Genomic DNA, 26,260 nt, shown 5'->3' with positions numbered 1-26,260 from the left:
CTTGAGAGGTCAGAGAGTGTGATATATTCTTTCTACAATGTCTGAATTGAGCCAACCAACTGTTGCCATGATAAGAAGGACTAACAAGGAGGACCTTTTGAAAATGGCCAGTGCTAATGATGTTAGTGTTGACCAGTCAATGAATGTAAGAGAGATAGGGATCGTTGATAGAGGCTTTAATAACTTCTACCACCTGAAACCGCGTCCTAGGGGATGGAAGTAGTTCTGATGATCAGTTCAATTTCAAGCGATAATCTGTCTTATGAACAGAAACTAGAATTTAAGAAATTGGAAATGCAAGAAGAAGGAGAGAGAGCTTGAAAGAGAAAGTTCGGATGGAGCATGAGTTGAAGCTTAAGCTTGAGTTGAGGAATAGGGTTCATGAACAGGATACTGGTAGCTTTAAGGTGAATGAATGCTATCGCTCAGTCCCTAATTTTGATGAGAATGAAGTTGAAAGATTCTTTCATCAATTTGAGCGGAGTAGCTATAGAGCTAAAATGGCGAAAGAATACTGGCATATTCTGATTCAGAGTAAATTTAAAGGAAAGGCTACCCAGGCTTACAACTCCTTAGACGCATACTCAGGCTAGATCGTATCCAGAACTGAAGGCTGCTGTTTCTAAGGGCTTTATCAATTAACCAGTGAGGCTTACCGGCCAACAGTTTCGAAAACTAAGAAAATCCGAAAGTGAAACTTACTGCGAGTTTGTTTTCCATAAAGAAAGCTTATTTGATAAGTGGTATCGGCAGAAGGAATAGATGGAAATCTGGATAAATTAAGAGAGTTGTTTATCTTGGAGGAAATAAAAACTGTATGCCAGCTGGTTTAAGAATTCATGTAGAAGACCAAAAGGTTACGACATTGCAAGAGCCTTAATAACTGCTGACAATTATGTACTAATACATAAATCAACAGTAGGACAACAGTCTAATGTGTCTAAGTATGACAACAAGCAATCAGGAAGCCAGGGTCTAATCAGAAGGTGTAGCTCTAGGCAATGGCAATAAATCTGAGGGTGAGACTATTCAGAATGGGAGACTCAATCCAAAAGCATCTAATAGTGATAAAGCATCAAAACCTAAATGTGCTTATTGTGGGATGAACAATCATTTGATTGTAGATTGCTATAAGAGGAAAAATGACAATCAAAAAGTGGTGGGGTTTTGTTAGCAGTACAGCTCAACCATCACTTTCGGTACTACCTTGCATTCACAGCAGCCTGAGCAGAAGTATGAAAAGTACATATCTGATGGTGTTGTTAGGTGAAGTAGGTCAGGAGAGTTCTCAAAGACAAGTAACTATGTACAGGGATACGGGAGCTTGGCAAACTCTCATTGTTCCCAGAGTGCGCGGTTACTAATCCTGAAAAGTCTGCTACTGGGACAAGTGTTGTAGTTGAGATGGTAGGTAAAGTCTATCGGTCAGTTCCATTGCACAGATTTCACATCAAATCCCGAATTTGTATCAGGAGAAGTGCTAATGGGAGTTGTGGATGAGTTACCTATTAAGGGTGTGGATATCTTGTTAGGAAATGATCTAACAGATAGCTGTTGTCACAAAGGCTGTGTAGAGGTCCTAGAGGTATCTAGTTCTCCAGTGACAGTGAACAGTAAGGAGAATGCCGACATTTTCCTGCTTGTGTGACCACAAGGTCTATGACAAGGACAGAACAGCCTAAGGGTGATTTCCTAGATTTATCTGATACTTGTCTGTCTAAAGCATTTATGCATCTACCGATGATAGTTCTCGAGCTAAGAGTAGTTTGGAATCCAAGACAATTGAGTCTGAGTGTGATGATAAGGCACAGGACAGTAATGTGCCAGGCGGAGTCTGATAGGCTGGGATAAGGCTAGTTTATGTGTCAGGCACAGAGAGAGGACAATACTCTTAGGGATGCTTGGACGAGTGTGGTAGATGATAAACAGGTTGATATGGAAAATACATGTTTCTATGTTCACAAAGGTTTATTAATGAGGAAGAGTGGCAAGGGCGAGAATGGGATGAAACTGATGTTGGTATTCGGTATCAGGTGGTTGTACCAAAGCCTTATAGGCAGGATATTCTCAGCCTGTCTCATGAGAGTTTGTTTGCTGGTCACATGGGAAGGACAAAAACTTATGATAAGGTTTCCAGTGATTTCTTTTGGCCAGGCATGTACCATGATACTGAATTATATTGCAAAACTTGTCATGTATGTCAAGTGGTTGGCAAAACCAAATCAAGTCATACCTCCAGCCCCTCTCAAGTTGGTACCAGTTGACGGGGAAGCATTCTCCAAGGTATTAATTGATGTTGTAGGTCCACTTCCTAAAACTAGTCAAGGAAACCAATACCTTCTGACAATAATGTGTGTTAATACACGGTTCCCGGAAGCAATTCCCTTAGGCGAAAGTTACTGCAGCAGTTGTAGCAAAAGCTTTGATTAAGTACTTCACGTTGACAGGGTTACCTGGGTGACATTCAGTCTGATCAGGGTTCAAATTTCATGTCAAACTGTTTCAGCAAGTTATGGTGTTGCTTGGCATTCGGTCAAATTCGATCTAGTGCTTATCACCCGAATCTCAAGGTGCATTAGAGCGTTTCCATCAAAGTCTAGAAAAGCATGTTAAGATGTTATTGTGAAGAGCATGAGAGGGACTGGGACGTTGGAGTTCCCTTTGTATTGTTTGCAGCTAGAGATGCTAAGCAGGAATCACTAGGGTTTCACCATTTGAACTTGTCTATGGTCATACTCTAGGGGACCATTAAAATTGGTCAAAGATAGTTGGCTTCAGGAAACTAGGTCTGAGGAGTTGTTGGATTATGTGTCACGAATTAAAGATAAGTTGTGGCAAGCTACTGAGTTAGCTAGAAAACATTTACAACAGGCCCAGGTTAGGATCAAAGGTCAGTTTGATAGAAAGGCCAAGGTCAGGGAGTTTAAACCAGGTGACAAGGTTTTAGTATATCTACCTATACCAAGTTCTTCATTAAAATCCAAGTTTTGGACCATACACAGTCAGAAGCAAGGTTAGTGAGACAGGTTATGTAATTAACCATGAACCCGAGGTAGGAAGACTAGGTTCTGCCATGTAAACCTGTTGAAGGCATACCACTGTCTGACTGTACAATAATAATGACAGTGAGTGGGAATGACAGTGAGGAGTCACTGGAAGAAAGTGACGCGTTGTAGACATCAAGTTATGCAATAGTGATATCTTGAATGACTTGGACTCTAAGTTGCAGCACACAACTGATACTCAGCGGGATGATTTAACAGCTATCATTGAAGAATTTAAGGACTTGTTCCCTGATACTCCAAAGCGCAATCCAATGTCATGATGCATGATGTGGGCGTGGAAGGTGCCCCTCCTGTGAGACAACACCCTTACAGAATGAATCCACAGAAGAAGGCCTATCTCAAAGAAGAAATCCAATACATGCTGGACAACAACATACTAGAGCCGCTCTAAACAGTGATTGGAGTTCTCCATGTATCCTGGTGCCAAAGCCTGGCAATAAATTCGGGCGTGTGCTGATCTGAGACAGATTAACCGATTGGTTAAGGCCGACTCTCACCCTCTACCACGCATCGATGACTGCATTGATAATGTTGGCCATGCTGTCTTCATAACGAAGCTTGACCTCCTTAAAGGGCTATTACCAAATCCCATTAACAGAGCGTGCCAAGAGAATCCTGACTATTGTGACCCCAGATGGCCTGTATCAGTATCGGGTCATGCCTTTTGGACTGAAGACGGCACCTGCAGCTTTTCAGCGGTTGATGAATCTGGTACTAGCTAATATTGCTGGTGTGGAGGTATACATCGGCGATGTCATTATTGGATCTGACACCTGGGAGGATCACCTGGCTACTCTGAGGGAAGTGTTTACTCGTCTCAGGGAAGCAAACTTGACAGTCAACTTGGCAAAATGTGAATTTGGTCAAGCACAAGTTACATTCCTTGGACACATAGTTCGATTTTAGGGAAGGTAGCTCCAATCACAGCTAAAGTTGATAGTATTATCAACTTTTCTCAACCTAAAACATGTAAGGAGGTCGCCGGTTCCTGGGAATGGCTGGTTATTATCCCGAAGATTCTGTCCAAATTTTGCTTCAGTGGCAGCTCCTATTACAGCATTATTGAAGAAGGGGTGAAGTTCAACTGGACAGAAGACTGCGAAAGCACGGTTTCCAGCTCCTGAAGACTATGCTCTGTTCCACACCAGTGTTAGCTGCACCCGTGTTCACAAAGCCTTTCAAACTAGCTGTGGGCGCCAAGTGCCTTAGGATGTGGAGCAGTGTTGTTCCAGGAAGATGACAGGGGAATGGACCATCCAGTGAGCTACTTCTCACGGAAGTTCAACAAGCATCAGCTTAACTATTCTACTGTGGAGAAGGAAGCATTAGGACTGGTTTTGGCGTTAAAGCACTTTGAAATTTATGTAAGATGTGCTTCTTAGATCAGGTTATGGTCTACACTGATCATAACCCATTAACATTTATCCATCGGATGAAGGACACAAACCAGCTGGTGTTGCGATGGAGTCTTATGCTCCAGGAGTACCCTATTAAAATTGAACACATCAAAGGAAGCAATAACATTATTGCTGACGCCTTTATCGAGATGTGCTTTGATGTGATGTGATTGATGTTATTATCATTAAGTCATGTGACTGTGTCTACGACAAGGCATACAACTGTTGATTAGTTTGATGGTTTTTGTCAGATATATTCACTACATGTATATGTGTATGCATGTTTATCATATTCATTGTTTTCACGTAATGGTGTTAATTATTAATTTGTCAGCAAATTTGTACACATCTATGTATAGCAAATTTCCTAATTTAGAGGGGGTCATGTGACGAAAACCCAGATCAAGTTGACTTCAATACAATTTATGTAGTCCATGTGTGTTGTCACGGACATATCATGTCAAGTATTAAAGTCAACTTTTTGAACCTAACGTAAATCTTGTATCATACAACTAGCCCATAATATTCAGTTTTCCGTCTATATGATCTAATTTATATAAACGTGTTTATTTTGGGAGAAATACAGTATTTTCCTCTATTAATGCCAATAGAAGACTATTTTCAAGTCTTTATTGAGACTATATCTTCATTATTAGTGAATGTAGAACAATTAAAATAATATGTGATGGTAGCCACTAACGTCTGCTATCACATGTCCAGATTTGATTCATAAGATTAACGAATATTTTTTTGGCTTTATCATAAAACTTGATGCTTGAGAAACACAGTCTCTAAGTTTCAAGTATCATTTTCAATCTTTCTTGGCCAAGTCAGAGGTTGTCCCCTCTGACGTCCGGCAACTCCCTATAAATTCTCAAACCATTCTAGTTGGGGGCAGTTCCCACGGTGGACTCACTCCAACTAGGACCTCTGGGAACGCTGGACACAGGAATATGTTGGTAAGTTCCTTGTAATCTTACCTTCAGTCTGGCGTTCCAATTATTACTTTACGTAATACACTATTCCTGTCAGGGGTATTTGTATTATTACTGTTTCTTCATGTCCATATAGGCTTAATAGGAGTTCAGCTCATTGATACGTATTGCAATTTTAATTTGGGTTATTCAGATCTACATGTATAGTCCTAATAAATGTATTAACATTACTGTTTGGTTGTGCTCTTTTTAATATATATTATTTTATCTTGGTTCACTGGTGCGGTCATTATGGTGTCTCTAGACGACCACACATGGTTGAGCCAATGACCCTTAACGCAGGGGTCATTACCGCTGCCAGCACCGTGACAAGGACCAAAAGCGGAAGTTCCACGCCCCAGCTTGGGATCTGAATGTAGTGTTACAACACCTCACGAGTGAGGTCTATGAACCTTTGGAATCGACAAACTTTGAATTTCTCTCACAGAAAACACTGTTTCTGCTATCGCTAGCCACAGCAGCAAGAATGTCTGAAATTCACGCTCTGGATTACGAGAGGATACAGTTTGATGACAATCATAACACAGCGCACCTCGGATTAAGATGGGATTTCATCGCAAAAAATCAACTGCCAGGTCAACCAGACAGATTATTCCACATCCCGGCGCTTATCCTCTATTCTTGGATCACAAGATACACAAGACCTATCACTGTGTCCGTAAGAGAGCCAAAGTTTATTTTACTGACGATCCAAAACAAGGAGAAGATTTCTCAAACGCGTTTATTCATCCCATTATCAGCCACTTAATCAAACAGAAGTGTCACGGACCACAATATCTATTTGGATAAGGACTGTCATTCTCCTGTGCCTACAAGGCAGCAGGCTTGGACCCACCAACAGCATCAAATCCACATGAGATCAGGGCACTGGCCTCTACCCTCGCCCTACACGTAACTGTTCCTTGAACACGATTATGGAAGGATGCTATTGGAAATCTAACATGGTATTTGCTAATCACTACCTAAGAGACATCACTACAGAAGATGTCTCTGGCATTCACCATTTCGACCACTGGTCCTCGCCAGCAACTGACAGTCCCTCGTAGGGCTTAAAATATTATCCTCACAAGATTAATATGTATTTTATACATACTCATCTAGCTTATAACTCTACACGGAGTTTTAGGGCTATGTATATATGTTCAGCTTAAGTATTCAACCTTAAGCATATACTTGATATAGTCAATTTCAGTGCCTCTATCAGAGTCACCTATATATATATATATAATTTATATGTATTGTTCAATATATTCATAATGTAATTCCCCTTTAATGGCTTTATATAACCTATGGTTTTCTTTATACAGGAAACATCCTAAATCTAAGCCTTCATGAAGTTCCCGTAGGGGATATTACAGTATATCTATACAAAATCACTAATTATAAATCCAAAGTATTCTGTTACCCACCTCCGTTCCGTAGGATGCTACAAGCAAAAGAGCATGAGTCAGGATAAGGAAAAAATATGTAATTTTTTAGAGTAAAATTGATATTTTATACTTATCCTGACTCATGAGGTTAGCCCTCCCATCCTCCCCACATAACACTTTGGATTTCCCTGTAAATTCAAGTGTTGGGCTCGCTAAATCAGGAGAGAGTGGAGCACATGGCCAGAGGGTGGCGACACCTTTCCCGCCAGGGGAGACAAAGGGGAGCAACTCGTGGTGAGTACCAATTAGTGATTTTATTTTGAAGGGAGCTTCAAATAAGGAGATACAAGTGTTCCACTATGTTCGCAAGAAGAAAAAGACAAGCAAAAGAGCATGAGTCAGGATAAGTATAAAATATCAATTTTACTCTAAAAATTACATTTTTGAGAAGTTATGGTCAGTTAAGTCCCTTTGCTGGGATGGGTTCATGAGTTGTACTCAACAGTGTACACAAGCCCATAAAGTTTGTTGATGCAAATACTGATCAACCCCTCCAACTCTGTAAACACATACTGTTAATTAACATTGAAACACCCAAATCTATAGTTAATTTCCATAGCCCTCTTTCTGCAGGGGTGGTGGAGTAGCCCAGTGGTTAAAGCGTTCGCTCGTCACGCCGAAGACCCTGGTTCGATTCCCCACATGGGCACAATGTGTGAAGCCAATGTCTGGTGTCCCCCGCCTTGATATAGCTGGAATATTGCTAAAAGCTGTGTAAAACCATACTCACTCACTCACTCACTCATTCTTTCTGCAAACCGTGTTCTTCAAATTTAAGTACTTCTTCAGAAATCTATACATACACAGTCCACACATTGTCATGTTTTTACCCCTTCTGATGATGAACCTACTGACCAAGTGTTTAAGCTCTGGTTTTCTCAATCTATACACGAAACATACAACTTTATGGATGACAACTTCTTGTTTATTGCATAGAGCGATGTTTCCATGTAGATTCTTACACCGTTATCAAGACTTTCAGCTTGATAACAGTGTAAGAATCTACATCAAAACGTCGTCGCTCTCTGCAATAAACAAGAAATTGTCATCCATAAAGTTTTATGTTCGATTTTTGACACCAACTTCCAGAATGACGATCAAACAATCAATCTATACATGTCATGATTTTAATGCTTACACAACTTTTGACATGAAAAGACCATAGGCCGAAGGCATGGAATGTTTGTCAAAATGGATTTAAGAGGTTAGTGTCTTGGTTTGAATGTAGACAGTTGTTTTCAGCCTGATCCACAGTATCGTGACCCGAGTGATCCGCCTGGCCAAGAACAAGAACAACATCTCCCTGGCCCCGGCCCTGGTGGAGACATACAGCAGACTGCTGGTGTACATGGAGATCGAGTCACTCGGCATCAAGGGCTTCATCAGTAAGTCAGCAGTTACCTCCCTTCAGGAAGTCTTGAAGTAGGGGATAGCAGTGTCAGCCATATTCTGAGATCTCAGAAATTACGTGACTAAATACTGAAATATGATATTCTCAATACAGGAGGGCCATATTCATTTTTAATTTTTTGACAACTTGGAATGTTAGCCTCACACTAATATCAGTTGGATTCCGTGTGCCAAGAACCTGTAATTAGTATAAATCCCAGAATTTTGACCTGATTATTTCAGCGATCACAGTGGCTCTAAACTAATCACTGTGTGTTTGTCCTTCCAGGCCAGCTTCTGCCGACTGTGTTCAACAGCCATGCCCTTGGCATCTTGCACACCCTGCTGGAGATGTTCAGCTACCGACTGCACCACACCCAGATCCACTACCGTATCCAGCTCCTGGGACATCTCCACACACTGGCCACCATCCAGCAGACTAACCAAAATCAGCTGCACCTCTGGTAGGAGAAATGTGGGGTGGGGTAGCTGAACCTATGGTAGGGGTGGGGCCAGGTGGGGTAGCTGTGCCTCCAGCTAGGGGAAGAAGGGAAGCTCCAACTTTGCTTCTGATAGTGGAGGGGTGGTGGGGTAGCTGGGCCTGTGCCTCTGGTAGGAGAGGGGTGGAGGGGTAGCTGAACCTGTGCCTTTGGTAGGAGAGGGATGGAGGGGTAGCTGGACCTGTGCCTCTGGTAGGGGAGGGGTGGAGGGGTAGCTGGACCTGTGCCTTTGGTAGGAGAGGGGTGGTGGGGTAGCTGGACCTGTGCCTCTGGTAGGGGAGGGATGGAGGGGTAGCTGGACCTGTGCCTCTGGTAGGGGAGGGGTGGAGGGGTAGCTGGACCTGTGCCTCTGGTAGGGGAGGGGTGGTGGGGTAGCTGGTCCTGTGCCTCTGGTAGGGGAGGGGTGGAGGGGTAGCTGGACCTGTGTTTTGCCAAAATGGAGCAACCAAGTTGACATGCGTCGATCAGACAACTATCTAAGTATCACTAAGATCAGTTGTATTGGATAGGGACAGAAGGATTTGATTACCCAGTGCCAGTATGTACCAGTATTTCTGTGTTTACATGCAGTCATATCTGTGTGTATTTCCAGTGTTGAGAGTACAGCGTTACGCCTGATCATCAGCCTCGGCAGTTACGAGGTTCAGCCCCAGTTGTCTCGAATCTCCAATGAGTCAAAGAGTAATTCCTTCCTGGCTGGCGAGTCTGAGGAACTCAACAGAGCCCTTGTGCTGACACTGGCCAGATCCGTTCACATCACAGGTGAGTCACTAGCCAGATCCGTTCACATCACAGGTGAGTCACTAGCCAGATCCGTTCACATCACAGGTGAGTCACTAGCCAGATCCGTTCACATCACAGGTGAGTCACTAGCCAGATCCATTCACATCACAGGTGAGTCACTAGCCAGATCCGTTCACATCACAGGTGAGTCACCAGCCAGATCCGTTAACATCACAGGTGAGTCACTAGCCAGATCCGTTAACATCACAGGTGAGTCACTAGCCAGATCCGTTCACATCACAGGTGAGTCACTAGCCAGATCCGTTCACATCACAGGTGAGTCACTAGCCAGATCTGTTCACATCACAGGTGAGTCACTAGCCAGATCCGTTCACATCACAGGTGAGTCACTAGCCAGATCCGTTCACATCACAGGTGAGTCACTAGCCAGATCCGTTCACATCACAGGTGAGTCACTGGCCAGACCTGACATGGTGTTCATGGTGCTTATAAATTTAAGTCACTGATTTGCTATATATATACAGAATGGCGGGTCAGTCCCTCAGACATGTCATACTATTATTCAACGTGTCTGAAGAGTGTATCCATGTAAACTTTTTCATGATAAACTCTGGGCTAGCATGATAAAACTGCCATAATTTCATACCAGTACTTTATCACATGCACTTCGCTATATGAGTAAAAATATCTGAAACACAATGTTGAACCTCACCTCGCCACCTCCACCGTCCGAGGGTCCAAGATATATCCCTGTATGGTGTATGAATTGGTCTGAAACCCATGCTTGTTGTAAGAGGCGACTCACGGGATTGGGTGGTCAGGTTGGCTGACACAGGTCATCGTATCCAAAAAGTTTACTTAGTGACTAATGCACACTTGTGTATACTGCTTGTCCAGTGTAGTTGTTTGTTGGCAGGCCAACAGAGTTACATCAAGCTTCATAAAGTTTACATAGTGACTGAGGCACACTTGTGTATACTGCTTGTCCAGTGTAGCTGTTTGTTGCCAGGCCAACAGAGTTACATCAAGCTTCATAAAGTTTACATAGTGACTGAGGCACACTTGTGTATACTGCTTGTCTAGTGTAGTTGTTTGTTGCCAGGCCAACAGAGTTACATCAAGCTTCATAAAGTTTACTTAGTGACTGAGGCACACTTGTGTATACTGCTTGTCCAGTGTAGCTGTTTGTTGCCAGGCCAACAGAGTTACATCAAGCTTCATAAAGTTTACATAGTGACTGAGGCACACTTGTGTATACTGCTTGTCTAGTGTAGTTGTTTGTTGCCAGGCCAACAGAGTTACATCAAGCTTCATAAAGTTTACATAGTGACTGAGGCACACTTGTGTATACTGCTTGTCCAGTGTAGTTGTTTGTTTGACAGGCCTGGATAGCTACTCCAACAACTGGTGCAAGGAGATCCTGATGTCGATCATGCAGAACACGCCGGTGGGGTGGCCATCACACACGCTGCAGTACTTCCCTCCCACCCTGGCCGACTACTTCAACCAGAACCCCGTCCTCAAGGACGACAAGAACCAGCTGAAGAGGAGTGTGGAAACAGAGTACAAGAAGTGGAAGAGTAATTTTTACCTTATTGTCAATGTGTGAAACCCATTACTGGTGTCCCCCACCATGATATTGCTGGAATATTGCTAAAAGCAGCATAAAACCAAACTCACTCACACACTCTTTATAAATGCCTACAAAATTCCCAGTTACAATTGGTCTTGAGTCATTTTATTTGTTGTGCGCAAATATCGATGCTCATGATGTCAGTCACTGGATTGTCTGGTCCAGACTCGATAAGTTACAGATGCCGTCATTTAGCTGGAATGTTGTGTGTGGCATTAAACAACAAATAAACTTTTGAAATATCTTGCATAAGTAAAAAGTGTTGAAATGATCTTCTCCTGCAGGCATGGTGAATGAAAATGATCTGATCGCCCACTTCTCCATGCAGGGCAACGCTCCATTGTTTCTCTGGTGAGTGAAAACTCTGGTATTTCGTAATATACTCTCAAGGACGAGTAAAGTGGTTATTTTCTCAACTAATATGGTAACATGTACCAATTAATATGTTATTGGAACACTGTTATTGTTTTACCAATGTGTTGATATATGATGCCATCAGGACTGTTCAGTCAACACCACAGATAGTGTTACTTAAAACTTCTGTGATAGTCAGCAAGTGATGTTGGTGCACTACAGTATCTCCTCTTCTGTTCTGACTGCCTCTGCTCTGGTGTGGGTAGAGTGTCAGAGGAGAGTGGGGTGTGTTGGTGGTTCAGTCCCAAGCAAGACCATTCCTAATGATTTTAAAAGACTAGAATTATTTGCTCACTCGCAAAGTGCATGCATAATACTACATAAGTACAATATTGTGGACATTAAACTTCCTCTATTCATCTCATTGTGAAGTGTATTCTGTCAGCTCAATCAACACGCAATTCCAAGGAATGAATCAGTCTGATTGTCAATGTGTGGCTAGTACTTACAGTCCAAAAACATTAAGAAAAGCTTTCAATGTACAAGTATTAAGTTTTTAAAAGTATTCTTTCAGCAAATTTTTAACCAAAAGAAAACTGGTAGTGAGTTTGTTGGTCACTTTATTTGCCATGGTCATGTGAACATGATAATAGGGGCGGTGGGGTAGCCTAGTGGTTAAAGCGTTGGCTCGTCATGCCGAAGACCCGGGTTCGAATCCCCACATAGGTACAATGTGTTAAGCCCATTTCTGGTGTCCCTCCGCCGTGATGTTGCTGGAATATTGCTAAAAGCGGCGTAAAACCAAAACTCAGTCAGTCAGAACATGATAATAATGGCAATATCCAATGTGTGTGCTGAATGAATGGGTAGGTATTGTATGGGAGCAAGTTGTAAATATCCCTTTGAACCTGTTATAACTTGAGTTGATAGTGTCTGGTTTTCAGTGTCAACTTTGTAACTTCCGTATACACAGTAATGGTAACAACATGCAGTGAAAACAAACAATTGCTTGCTGTTATTTGTGAAACGTGTATGTTCTGTTCCAGCATCATATTCAAGAGTTTGCTGGAGGACAGCAGAGTCTCACCTACAGCATACAAGTGAGTCAAGTAGTTTCATGAGATATGTTTCAACATTCTGTCACTTTTGAGACTTTAAGAGGATGCATTGAGGTCTGTCTTTAACTTAATATTTCCTCCATTACTTCCACAGGGTCCTTGATCGTCTCGGACCACGAGCACTGTCGGCTCATCTCCGAGCATTTGCAGATTACCTGGTGTTTGAGTTCACCACTGTTTCTGGGAATCAGAACATAAACAGGGTAGGTTGATACAGGAAGACATAAAACAAGTGCCAGTTATGGTTACTATGGTTACCACTGGTTCCTGAAGTTGTGTGTATGTTGCCAAAAAGGTAGTACTTTTCCAGTAAAGTTTACATGATTTATTGCTTTAGGTGAAAATTATGGAGAAGCATTTTGATGTTTGTAACACAACAGACTTTGAATTATTTCCTACATGAAATGGAATTATGGGGTCTTTATATGATGTGTATTTCATGTTTCAGTACATGGAAGCTCTGAATGAGATGATCTGGAGAAGCAACATCGTCACCATAGATAGACTTGTTCTCTGCCTGGTAAGACCAAGTTGGGGAGGCAACTGCTTATAGTGTGTGCTCACCAGTTTATTTGGGTGACCATGACCTTATCTTCAAGGTCACCACGACACTTTTCAAACTCTTGTTAATGCGATATCTCATCATGGACTGTTGTACCCAGTATCTCCAAATTTGGTGACAGCCTACATTGGGGGATTACGCAGACACCAGTTTATTTGGGTGACCTCGACCTTATCTTCAAGGTCACCATAACTCTTTGCACACTTTAAACTCTTGTTAACGCGATATCTTATGGACTGTTGTACCCAATGTCTTCAAATTTGGTGACAGCCTACATTGAGGGATTACACAGACACCAGTTGATTTGGGTGAACTTGACCTTATCTTCAAGGTCACTATGACACTTTGACCACTTTTCAAACATATTTAAACGTGATATCTCATAAAACATTGCAGCCAATGTTTTCAGTTATGTTGACAGCCTACATTGGGTGATTATGCAGACACCAGTCATTTCAGACACCAGTATGTGACCAAAAAAATAAGAAATAGTAAATATAGATATTCCATTCTTTAGCGGCAGGGGACATTGCCATATCAGTGGCAAACACTTGTTTTGTTTTGGTCTTTTTGGGGTGTGTGGAGGTTGTGTGATACAGTCTTTTACTTTATAAACTTTAGAGACTATGAACCCAAATTTGGCAGTTATATTCTCAGTAGGTTGTAGAGTAGTATTACCTGAGGTCACTAAAACAGAATTGGCCTAGATCCTGTTTTCGCAGTCCGGACAGTTAATTGGTTAATATTTTCAGTATATGGGAACATAAACACTAAAATGATTGCTTGGTTGGCCAATCGAATGTGGTATAATCATATTCAGTTGATTTACTTCTGTTAAACTGAGGGGCGGTGGGGTAGCCCAGTGGTTAAAGTGTTCGCTCGTCACGCCGAAGACCCAGGTTCAATTCCCCACATGGGCACAATGTGTGAAGCGCATTTCTGGTGTCCCCCGCCGTGATATTTCTAGAATATTGCTAAAAGTGTTGTAAAACCCAACTCACTCACTCAATGTTTAAACCGACAGATCCTTCGTAACCTGGAGGCGAACGAGGCTCAGATGCGATGCCTTATTGTGCAGCTGCTGCTGGTGCATCTGCCTGACTTCAAGAACAGAGTCCACGACTTTGTCAAGGATGTAAGTAATGTACATCAATGTACATCAAATACATACTAGTATAATGGACAATAGGTGAACAGAAGCTATTCCTTTTCAAAATTCACTCTCCGCATCAACAGTTACTTGAATTATAACTATAGTAGTGTACAGTATTATACTATCATATAGTGTACATCGTCATGGCATTAAATGTTTAGTAATTATGAGAAAGGTTTTTCTTTTGAACAAATTATTTCATTACTTGATTGAAGAAATTTGTTTTTCTTGTTGATTTAGTGTGTTGATGAATTGATTCTTCAGAACACACCTGAGCATTGGCAGCAAGCTAACTGGCATGAGAAACACATGGCATTCCATAAGGTAAGTCTGTTGACTTCTATCAGTTGTCAGTGTTATAGGAGAGTGTGACACAAGCATGTGGGATAGGTGACCACAGTAGCTGTTGCTTGTGAATATGTATGTTTGCAAAAGAACATGTGTGTATACTGAAACCTTGTCCCATTCTCTGATTGAACATGTCACTCACTCACTCACCTACTCACTCACTCACTCACTCACTCACTCACGCACTCACTCACTCACTCACTCACTTATTTGACAGGTTACAAACTCAAATTTTTCAAATTGATGAATTATTTATTTACATTCATCTAACATGTCATTTAAGTCCACCCTACACTTGATTGCTTACCAGTACATAAGATAGGTGGATGTATGCATATAGTGTTTAACACCATTCCCATTTTATAATTGGTCTTCAGCGACCCATGCTTGTCGTAAGAGGCGTCTTAGAGTCACAAGAGGTGGTCGCTGACTCGATTGACTCATGTCGTCATATCCCCATTGCATAGATCGATGCTAATGGTGTTGATCACTGGATTGTCTGGTCCAGACTCGATTATTTACAGTCTGCCGCCATATAGCTGAAATATTGCCGAGTGTTACGTTAAACAACAAACAAACAAAGAAACAAAACACCATTGCCAGACCCCTGAGTGTTTTTTTCAGAAATACCCGGAGAAGTTCTACTACGAGGGGATCCAGGACCTAAACAACCCCATCCACCATCAGCATCTTCCCGTCTACTTCGGCAACGTCTGTCTCCGCTTCCTGCCGGTAACACCACCACACTGCTCATACCTTTCCACAGGGAGTCATTTACAGTATCATAAAAACAATCACCATTAGAAACACTGTAACACCTAATTAACAAACAACTATTGTGAAAGGCGAGACAAATGAAGATGAGTAGCGCATCCTAGCTTGCTTTTTGAAGTTCTGGATTTTGTCCTAGAAGTGACTGGATGTATATGGAAAGACTTATCTGTCAGTGGGGGTGTGGTGGACCTTACGTGCTGAATGGACATCACAAAAACAAAAATCCTTGCAATGAATTTATAATTACTTGTGTGACAAAATCAGATATTTCTTATGGCCGCCATTGAGCGCAGTATCATAACTTTGAACAAGGTCAAGTATGACATGACAATTGTATGTCATTAACAAAGTACAAAGACCATATGATGCCCTTACAGATATGTTTTTTTTGTTACCCCAGCAAATCAGATACTTGGATTATATTAAAGTATTTTATGTTCCTGATATGTGGCAGGTGCTTGATGTGACGATCCACCGACTCCTGGAGTTCCAGAAAGTGCAGAAGATCCTTGAGAGTATCTTGGACCAGATCGGCTGCCTCTACAAGTTCCATGGTCAGGACAATTTGTGAAGCCCATTTCTGGTGTCCCCCGCCGTGATGTTGCTGGAATATTGCTTAAAGCGGCGTAAAACCAAATTCAGTCAGTCAGTCAGTCCATGGTCAGGACAGTATGGTTGCAAGGGGAATTTCTGGATGCTGATGTATCCAAACTAAGATACCATACATATTATAACACCTGTTTGGTGTATCCATTCTTCTTCCATTGTTCTTGTCATGATATTTGCCACCATTCTGTTCAAATCAGTCACATATGTTTTGCACTAACTGGCTGGAGAATTCTTACCCCTTGGATATTTGTGAATTGATGACAGAGGACAGATAAAAGGAGGAAATCTGAGACTGTGGCTTCCTGAAGTCTTCTTAATGAACAAATAAGGTAAGAAAAGGAACTGATGACTTGTTTCAGACCGACCAGTGACGTACCTGTATAATACACTGTTCTACTATGAGAAGCGTCTGTCTGGGAAGTCAAGTCTCAAGAGGAAGCTTGTCCAGGGAATTATCGGTAAGAACTGGTCAGGGTTTTACTTTAGTCTCTGTGATTATTATGACAAACATTAAGATTGATGCTACCTTATTATTAATCTCTCCTCAAGCAGTCAGCACTGGAATCGTCCTGGTCTGGTAAACCCTTTTACTGGTTGTGTGAAGGGGAGATAACTCCATTAGCTCCTTCAAGCTGTTATTGTTTCACAGTAATCAAATTATTTCCAAATCTATTTCATATGAGGAGAGTGTTTAATTCCCTGGTAATTTCATGATAAGAGAATCAGGTTTAGTCCGTTATTAATTTTATTTCATTATGTGAAGTGAGAAGGGCAAGGTTCAACACTTGCTTGTTGTCTTCCACTGTGTAACAATAGAAATCTGAGGAAGGCCCTTTTCTTGAGGTCAGACATACTTAGTTTGGTTATTAAAGCATTACCTCCTCCTTCAAATAGTGTAAAGGGAACCACATCTTAATTCCTACATCTAAAACGTGCTCCTTATGTGGCAAAATTCATACTTAGTTTGGTTATTAAAACATTACCTCCTCCTTCAAATAGTGTAAAGGGAACCGCATGTTAATTCCTACATCTAAAATGTGCTCCTTATGTGGCAAAATTACAGTTATAAATGTGACAAATAAACATCATAATTGCAAGACAGCAACTGAGATTAAGTTTCAATGCCCGAATGAAAGATTCTTATACCTGTCTCTCACCACCATTACACATCTTCAGCTGGGGCTTTCAAGGAGATCCGGCAGCCCAACTGGTGTCTGTCAGAGGACTACAACCGTCTGCTGCAGATGCCCCACGATGACCTCAGCTGGATCCCCGACCAGGACTACTACGTCCGACTCATCGCTCGCCTCGTCGACAGTATCCTTCACTACGACATCTCATTTGGAGAGATACGTTGTTACATTTCAGGGTTGTTTTGAGTATACTCAATGCCTAATACGTATAATCTAACTAGGCAGGTTCAAGTATGTCTAGCATCGCAGTGGATTCTATTTTTAATTCTGTTCTACATTTCTGAAATAACTAGAGAATAGAGAAGTAGCTTCATTTTGATTTGCCACAGGTTGATGGACTTTGATTAATATTTAACATCTTTTGTTGCTACCAAATTTCTTCTCAAACAAAATGTCATTTCTGGTGTCCTGTGCCATGATATAGCTGGAATATTGCGAAAAGTGGCGTAAAATCAAACTCACTCACTCAAACAAAATGTTTATAGGGTATAGGGATAAGGGTTTCTACACAAGGGGAATAACTCTGTACACATTCTTGTATTGTGCAATTCTCATTTTGCTTCTGCCGTTCTGAAGGAAGGGTGCATCGCTGTATTGATGTTGCCCCCACCATGTTTAATAATGACAGTCCTGGGTTGTGTTCTTATTGTAAGTCATGGTGTTAATTATTAAACATCAGCATCAAATGGTGGTCCTATGCATTTTGTTAGACTGCCTCCGTGGTGTAGTGGTTAGAGGCTCTGCCTGGGGAGCGGAAGGTTGCTGGTTCCATCCCCGACCGCGTCATACCAAAAGATGTTAAATAATGCTACTTGTTGGTCCCTGTTGGTGCTCGGCATTAATGGGTACAACAAGGACTGGTCGGCTCGGAGTCTGTATAATGTGTCTGAGTGGGGTATTCATGCTTAACTGTGGCATGATATCTCAGTGAGCTAGCACTATAAAACCAGCTTAAGTCTGGGCTAGTACAAGCAGCCACACATACATACACGTACATGTCGTCATATGAGCAAAATGTACTCAAGAATGACATTAAACCCCATTTCACCTCACCTCACCTATGCATTATGGTTACCAGAGAGTGCAACAGTATATAATCCTTTAAACAACATAAACTTAAATAATTCATAAATGACTATTGTTTGTGGTTTCAAACCTTGACACCTGTTAGCCATATCAGGCAAGATTCCACCCGCGTTCCCGAACTGTGACTGGCGGTTCAACGAGTTCCCGAACCCAGCTGCCCATGCTCTTCATGCCACGTGTGTGGAGCTGATGGCACTTCCTGTCAGTAGTCCCATCGTCGGCAATGCTCTGCTCGACGTGGCACTGAAGAGGTACAAAGATGACTTTTGGTGAGATCTAGCAGATCTAGTTGTTGTCTCATGTTGTACTCTAGCTAGATCTCCAGTTGTAAGTTCTTGTAGTGGATGGTTACAAGCTGGTTTGAACATAAGGATTGATAATGTGGAAGTATGATATTTTTCCTTATCCTGACTCATGCTTATTATGCTTGTCTCCTCCTTCTATGCGAATGATAGTGGAACACTTGAAATCCCTTGAAGTTCCCTTTTAAAGCGGACGTATAAGTACACTCACCCACGAGTTGCCTTCCCATGCATAGTTTCCCGCCCAAACAGTCACATGACTAACCATGCTTGTCACTCTTTCCTCCATCGCCCTGGTGGATGGTTGTGGCAACTTGGGAGACCCTTTACGGCACTATATCCTTTTATATTTTGACCCCTTAGCCCAAATTTAGCTGTATACGGTTTTCGGTCTGTATTATTTTTCAGTGTATATAGGAATTATGTCCAAATTTATGTAAAAATTGTTGCTTTCATCACATGTATTTGTTGTTTACATTTGATGAAATCGTGTTGTCTTTGCAGGCACCGACTGTCTGCGGCTGATCCGCACCCCCTTTGTCCTTCTTGTACTAATCAATGTTCTTCCAGCTCTCGCTGTCAATATTGTATAAAATTATCTACGTTTCAATTTAACAACTATTTGTTGGCCTTATTTAGATGTGCTAAGGACATGGTACGGAGGTTATCACAAGGCATGGCGGATAAAACGAGAGATAACGTCAGTAACCATGTGTTGTCATCTACAAATGAAACTAATGTTGCTAGTGATTTGCCAGGTTCGTCACAGGAGCAGACCTCTGTTATGAGGAAGAGGACAGCGTCAGCAGAGTTGGCTTCATCGCAGTCTAAGAAGCACAAGTCGTCATCTGTGATTTCACAGAAGAAGAAGACGGCTGCGTCGAAATCGTCTTCGGAAGTCTTCCAGTTCTACTAGACCTGGTCATCAGACGTCATTCAACGAAAATATCGTCCCCCCGGCAGAGGCAGACATCTTCGACAATCCGCCGATTTTGCTGCCAGAAGTTACCTTAGTCAGCAAAGTGTCGCAGCAACAGTCGTCGGCCAGATCTACGTCTTCAGTCGCTTCATCAGCGCAGCAGATGATTAGAGAATGTCCGTCAGCGTCGCAGACATCGGGTGCCAGAGAGAGAACATCAGCGTTTCTTCACTTCATTCACAACGCAGACTAGAAGATGAGGCCACTCGTTTACTCGTTTACTCCTCATCAGTCAGTGCAGAACTTTGACCAGGGTGCATTTATAAAGCAATTCACCCAACAGATGCTGTTCTTGATGGAACAGAGGTTCGCTGAAAAGAGGAGGTTACAGCAAGCTTCGGCGATAGCAGTACCCAGAATGGAGTCCACACCACAGGATGCAGCACTCGTTGATCATCAGTCGGCGAACACAGCTGTTGCAGATTATCATTTGACGGTTGCAGTCACGACGCAGGATCACCAGCGTTCGAGAAGCTCTTCACCTGCTGAGGATTCAACGTTATGCAGTCGTGAGGGATCCATGAATGTCAATGAGGAGAACATCGCCGTTCCATCTCCAGGGAATCTCCTCCGAGGCACGAACGCACCACGTCGGTATCAAGCAGATCCTACAGTCATAGATCTACTTCACCGGCCTGCAGGGAGGATCGTTCGCAAACAAGAGATTCCAGCCGTGATGAGCATTCGTGAAAGGACTTTCGCGAACGGAGGATCCTAGGAAGGACTCGCGATTGGAGCATGCGCGAAGGGATTTGCGAAGACACAGCTCGTCAGACAAGGATGAAGAGAGCGATGGGATCTTCGCCGATGCAGAGGTTACTTCATGGATCGTGAGTGGTCTTGACTTAGCATCTCCATCCAAGGAACGGAATGAAGCACTCACTTACAGAATGCTTGATGATGACTTTGATTCGCTCACGATCCCGCCTATTGAACCCATTGTAGGAGTCCCGGCAAGCCTCATTCTAGCCTTCGAGAAAGCAACGAAGTCACAGAACCAGCAGTTTTTAATGTGCAAAGATTCCCTCTTCACCACATGGAGCCATTTATGAGAGCGCCCGACTTAGATGAGCATCACAGACTTATCAACGATAGTCGCAGTAAACTATATAAAGTGTATGATAAAAAGATTGCACAGTTGGATACCACAACTAGACGCACATTCTTCGGACTGGCTAGGTCGAGAGCAATCAACAAGGTGCTCATTGCAAAGTTCCAGAACTCTCGTGATGAAGAGGATAGGATGATTTTATCTGCACTTCTCACCCAGAGGAGGGATCAACAATTCATGTCGGACCATTTGGCATCTACATCTGCGGGCCTTACGCTGTTAAGAAGACAAGGTCTTTTATCATCCTGCAACTGGAGCGAAAGATATACCAAGTCACTCCTGAGAGCCCCATGGTCGCCCCCACTCTTTTCGGCGGAGGAATTGAAGAGGTTGCCAAAGAGGTCACTCGTGACTCTAGAGAAGTGATGATGATTAAGTCGATCGACACCTTAGCGAATGTCATCCGCCAGACGTCTCATTGTTACAGCAACAAATCCAAGTTCACGAATATCCAGAAGGCCAAGGAGAGGAAATATTCTAGTTCCAGAGGAGCCAGAGGTCCTTTTCGTCGGCCATCCGGGAATACCAGCAATGCCTCGGGGCGAGGACGTCGCCCTAGAGGTTCCAGGGAGTCAAGACGGTGAAGAGGGGGTTCGGAACGACTGGAGTCTTCCACCCCCACCCGTTCCTGTGCAACCATCGACTGGGTGGACGTTTGCAGCACTACTGGGAAAATTGGGGAATACTGCAGGACAACTACGTATCTCAGATCCTTCGAGAAGGCTACAGAATTCAACTGAAAGCCACTCCTCCATTGACCGACAGACCGCACATAGAAGAGAAGCAGAGAAGCTGGGAGAGGCCATCAACACTCTGCTGGAAAATAATGCTCTCGAGATACTAGAACAAAATCGTCTAACGCCCGGATATCATTCCCCAATTTTCTTGGTTCCCAAGAAGAATTCCAAGGAGAAGTTCAGGCTGATCTACAACATGAAAAAGTTCAATCTAGATTACCTCCTCAAACCCGAGAAGTTCAAGATGGTCCATCTTCCTCAACTGCGGCGTCGTATTCGTCCAGCAGATTATCTAGCCAGCGTAGACCTGCAGGATGCGTACCTACACATCCCCATACATCAGGACTCAAGAAAGTATCTGCGATTCCTGTTTCTAGGTCGACATTTCCAGTGGAAAGTCCTGCCGTTTGAAATATCTTCGGCCCCATGGTTGTTTACACGAGTAACCAGGCCCATAGTCGCCTTTCTACATCATCAAGGTCTACGCAGTGCTTTCTACCTGGACAACGGTATTCAAGCACATCAGGAAGCCAGTCAGCTCAAGTTACAACTGGACTTCACCATGAGGCTCCTAACACAACTAGGTTGGCTAGTTAACCTACGGAAATCAGAATTGGAACCCACAAAGGATCTACAAATTCTAGGGATAAGGTTTGTCACAATAAAAAAATCGCATTGTAGTCCCAGAAGATCGTTGGATCAAGATACAAGCCATGATCCCGCAAACAGTCATCTCACCGTTGAATCTCCGAACATGTCAGCGCCTTCTGGGTCTACTCACCTCAGCGCAGGACCTAACTCGCAGAGGAAGATTACAACTACGTCCGTTGCAGCGATTTCTGAATACTCGCCTCAGCAGTACAGGGTTGATAACTCTACCAGAGAGTCTACAACCATTCCTGTTATGGTGGACTCACAAGTCGAATGTTTGCGGAGGAACTTATTTAGAAGAGCCGGTTTGCGATACACGTCTGTATGTGGATGCGTCGCTACAAGGATGGGGAACACACCTCAAGTGCAAGGTAGCTGCAGGAATGTGGTCGGAAAGGGAACGAAATCTGCACATCAATCAACTAGAGATGAAAGCAGTCATCAACGCCTTACAACATTGGTCGAAGTCTCTGATCAACAAAGCATTGACAGTGCACATGGACAACTCCACAGTGGCATTACATAAACAGACGATTTTGGACGAACTCGGTTCGACAAAGGACATCGTGCGGCAGCACATTTAAGACTTAGATGGGATTTTGTGGAAAAGAATCAGCTACCTGGTCAGCCAGATAGACAGTTTAATGTACCAGCCTTATCAACAATCCTCGGACAGGAGGATGTACAGGATTTATCTCTATGTCCGGTCAGAGCATTGAAAAGTTGGAAGAACAGGATTGTCAAGAAGTGCTGAATGATAGTTCCCATGGGGGTAGATACAGGACGTATTTAGGACAGCCAATAAATCCGAGCAGGTGACCTGACCCACCACCAATCCGTCGGATTCTGGAAGCATAATAAGCATGAGTCTGGATAAGGAAAAATATGTAATTTTCTGAATAAAATTGATATTTTATACTTATCCTGACTCATGATGTCAAGCCCTCCCAACCTCCCCACTAATGGCAGTTCGGATTTCTCAGTAAATCCACGTGTCGGGCATATTACGGAGAGAGTGACAAGCATGGTTAGTCATGTGACTGTTTTGGCGGGAAACTATGCAAGGGAGGCAACTCGTGGGTGAGTGTACTTATACGTCCGCTTTAAAGGGAACTACAAGGGATTTCAAGTGTTCCACTATCATTCGCATAGAAGGAGGAGACAAGCATAATAAGCATGAGTCAGGATAAGTATAAAATATCAATTTTATTCAGAAAATTACATTTTTAATGAAACTCTCATATCTGATGAATTTCCTTGATTTTCAAACACCTGTGCCTAGATTCTCGAAGCTCTCTTAAAGCTAAGATAGACGTAAGTGACATATATCAACATTCGCTTATGACTATCTTAACGCTAAGAGATCTTCGAAAATCTAGGCCCAGGGATATAACTTGACCTTCTCAGAGACCGAAAATTTTGCCACAAGTCTGCAGCAAATGTTTGAAATTGGATTTAAGAATTTCCTTGTTCCTTTTAATATGTACAACGTAGGTAATTTCATGGCTTTGCAATGAGGATTTCCCCAAGTTTTAGTATTGTTCAAACTGGCTTGTAACCAATTAGCTGTGCATGACGTGTGTAGCCATGACTACTCTGTGTTGTCTGTGTGTCTACTAGCATGTGATCCATTAACAGGGTGTGCTTCTCACTGGTGTGTCTAGCCTACTAAACATACCCAGGCCGAAGAAGGAGGTGGCACATCTTCATGGAGGAAATCGGTCCTGAGCATGGAGTCAAGTCATCTCCCTTTAGGCATTTCTTTGTCAAGAATTGCTATATTAATGAGGATAACTTAAGCGTTTCTTAAACATGGGTCTATTGATGTGTTCCATAATGTAATCATAATGACACAACTGTCAAGAGTTCATATTGAAGTAATGGACTTACGCCAGTCCAAGTGCTTAACATTGCTTTGTGGAAAATTGCCAAGGGAACCAAATTTTACTGTCATGAAATAATGTGTACATTGTTGGAGGTAAGTGATTAAGGAGAGACTTGTGTACAGATGGGAAATATATTTGTAGAAAATGTGTAAATCCTAAATCCCAAATTTGGCCATCTTTTGTAACCGATCAAACTGTATCCCACTATAGTGGCACAGTTAAATAACTGATTTGAAATGATGAATGGACAATCAAACCACCATAGTCTATGCCTACTGTAGGCTAGGTATAGGTACAGAGTTCGGATTTCTCTCACACAGTCAACACACAGTTAATGCCTTTCCTGTACCACAGGTCACTAGGAGTGAGTGAGTGAGTGAGTTTAGTTTTACGCCGCACTCAGCAATATCCCAGCTATATGGCGGCGGTCTGTAAATAATCGAGACTGGACCAGACAATCCAGTCATCAACAGCATGAGCATCGATCTGCGCAATTGGGAACCGATGACATGTGTCAACCAAGTCAGCGAAACTGACCACCCGATCCGTTCGCTAGCGCTTCTAACGACAAAGGCATGACAACCCGATCCCGTTAGTCGCCTTTTATGACAAGCACATGGGTTGCTGAAGACCTATTCTACCCAGGATCTTCATGGGTCCAGGTCACTAGGAGCAGCAGAACCATTGCTGCATCAGCATAAATGTTTGCAAGCTCTCACTATCAACACTGAATTGTGTTATTACTGATGTTTTTTTGTGTGTACAAACCATAATGTCTGAGACAATCAACATCACACTGGATCAATGATTCATTCATTCTCAGGACATCACTGTTGTCATCTGAGGCACTGGGGGTGGTGGGGTAGCCTAGTGGTTAAAGCATTTGGTCATCACGCTAAAGGCCCGGGTTCGATTCCCCACATGGGTACAATGTGTGAAGCCTATTTCTGGTGTCCCGTGATATTGCTGGAATATTGCTACAAGCAGCATAAAACCATACTCACTCACTCACTCTGTGGCACTGTGATTTGCTGTTTGGAGTTGTTCCTTAGGCGTTTATGTTTCTAGGCGTGTCAGCAACATACCTGTATTTGTAAGTGTCACCGGAGTGGTAAGCATCTGAGATCTGATCACCTCCACATCAAGCTGACTGCCGTGATATCACTTCTGTAGTGTTCAAGCAGCCTTGAAAGTCATTAACTCTTGTCCATAATTTCCATTTTCTGTTTGATAGTGTTAAAATTCAACAGAAATTTTACTTTTTTGTTGTATTGTATTGTTTTCTGACAGAAGTTTGGAGGTAAAATGTTAATTTCAAATAATACCACATCAGACTGTTACTTTCCTTGACATAGCATCTGCAACTGTAAAGCTGACAGTGTTTGTTAGTAATGACGAGGTCCAGCTAGTTGTGATTGGCTCTTGTGTTTGCTGCTGGACAGACATTGATTGGTGACATAGTAAAGTGGGCATCTCAACCAGTCCTTCACGGATTAGATTGCTGGGCCCCGTTTCACAAAGCTTTCGTAAGCCTAAGATCTCGTAACTTTCCTCGTAGCATTCGTACCTCTTATGTTACAGTATAGGAGGTACGAATGCTACGAGAAAAGTTACGAGATCTTAGGCATATGAGAGCTTTGTGAAACGGGGCCCTGGACGTTTCACTGTGTCAGTATATGTAAGGTGACTGGGTTGGGTGAAATAATGTTTTTGTGTCTGTCTTTTCTGGTACTAACACACATTTTATCTAGTTAAGGAAAGGGAATGATGGGATGGATCATAGTCCTGGGTATATGTTGTCATTATTTGACCTATGACTGTCACACATTCTGAAGACAAGGAACCCTTCTGTTGTACCCTGCATGCTATAATGCTTGTTGTCTGAAACCATGGGCGACTGTCACTGATCTGTCCTACTGGTCGTGTCAACGTAGTGCCAGAGATTATTCATGTTCTCTCCATACGTATTAACCAGTCATACTAATTGTTCTATTTCTAACTTTCAATGTGTCATGTCAAATATACTGTCCTTCCTCTACTGACCTGGGCCTAGATTTTCGAAGCTCTCTAAGCGCTGAGGTAGTCATAAGTGCCATACATTAACATTAACTTACGAATATCTTAGTGCTAAGAGAGCTTCGATAATCTAGGCCCTAAATTTTTTCAAAATATTTGTTACCATATGTGTATTGTTACCTACAAATCAACATCCTACTAGAAGTAAGAGTAAAAGGTAGAGAAGGT

At 42.6% G+C, this 26,260-nt stretch overlaps 1 protein-coding gene across 3 annotated transcripts in view; it reads left to right on the top strand.

Moving 5' to 3' along the window:
• Positions 1–26,260, top strand: part of LOC124275352 (mediator of RNA polymerase II transcription subunit 23-like) — a 70,418-nt gene that overhangs the window by 31,802 nt on the left and 12,356 nt on the right. For 2 of the 3 annotated variants that reach the window (XM_046710859.1, XM_046710858.1), the window contains exons 15-29: positions 8,130–8,272; positions 8,566–8,740; positions 9,369–9,538; positions 10,903–11,100; positions 11,438–11,504; positions 12,554–12,607; positions 12,720–12,828; positions 13,074–13,145; positions 14,212–14,322; positions 14,605–14,664; positions 15,313–15,420; positions 15,917–16,016; positions 16,431–16,529; positions 17,248–17,388; positions 18,436–18,619. In XM_046710859.1, the coding sequence (XP_046566815.1) occupies positions 8,130–8,272; positions 8,566–8,740; positions 9,369–9,538; positions 10,903–11,100; positions 11,438–11,504; positions 12,554–12,607; positions 12,720–12,828; positions 13,074–13,145; positions 14,212–14,322; positions 14,605–14,664; positions 15,313–15,420; positions 15,917–16,016; positions 16,431–16,529; positions 17,248–17,388; positions 18,436–18,619 (1,791 nt within the window). The remainder of the gene's footprint in view (positions 1–8,129; positions 8,273–8,565; positions 8,741–9,368; positions 9,539–10,902; positions 11,101–11,437; positions 11,505–12,553; positions 12,608–12,719; positions 12,829–13,073; positions 13,146–14,211; positions 14,323–14,604; positions 14,665–15,312; positions 15,421–15,916; positions 16,017–16,430; positions 16,530–17,247; positions 17,389–18,435; positions 18,620–26,260) is intronic. The other variant, XM_046710860.1, reaches the window with a different exon arrangement.

The sequence above is a fragment of the Haliotis rubra genome, unplaced genomic scaffold (assembly GCF_003918875.1).
Source record: "Haliotis rubra isolate DU_JTF1 unplaced genomic scaffold, ASM391887v1 Scf2, whole genome shotgun sequence".
In the NCBI taxonomy this organism is placed as follows: Eukaryota; Metazoa; Mollusca; class Gastropoda; order Lepetellida; family Haliotidae; genus Haliotis; species Haliotis rubra.
This window is presented reverse-complemented; position numbering and strand designations above follow the sequence as displayed.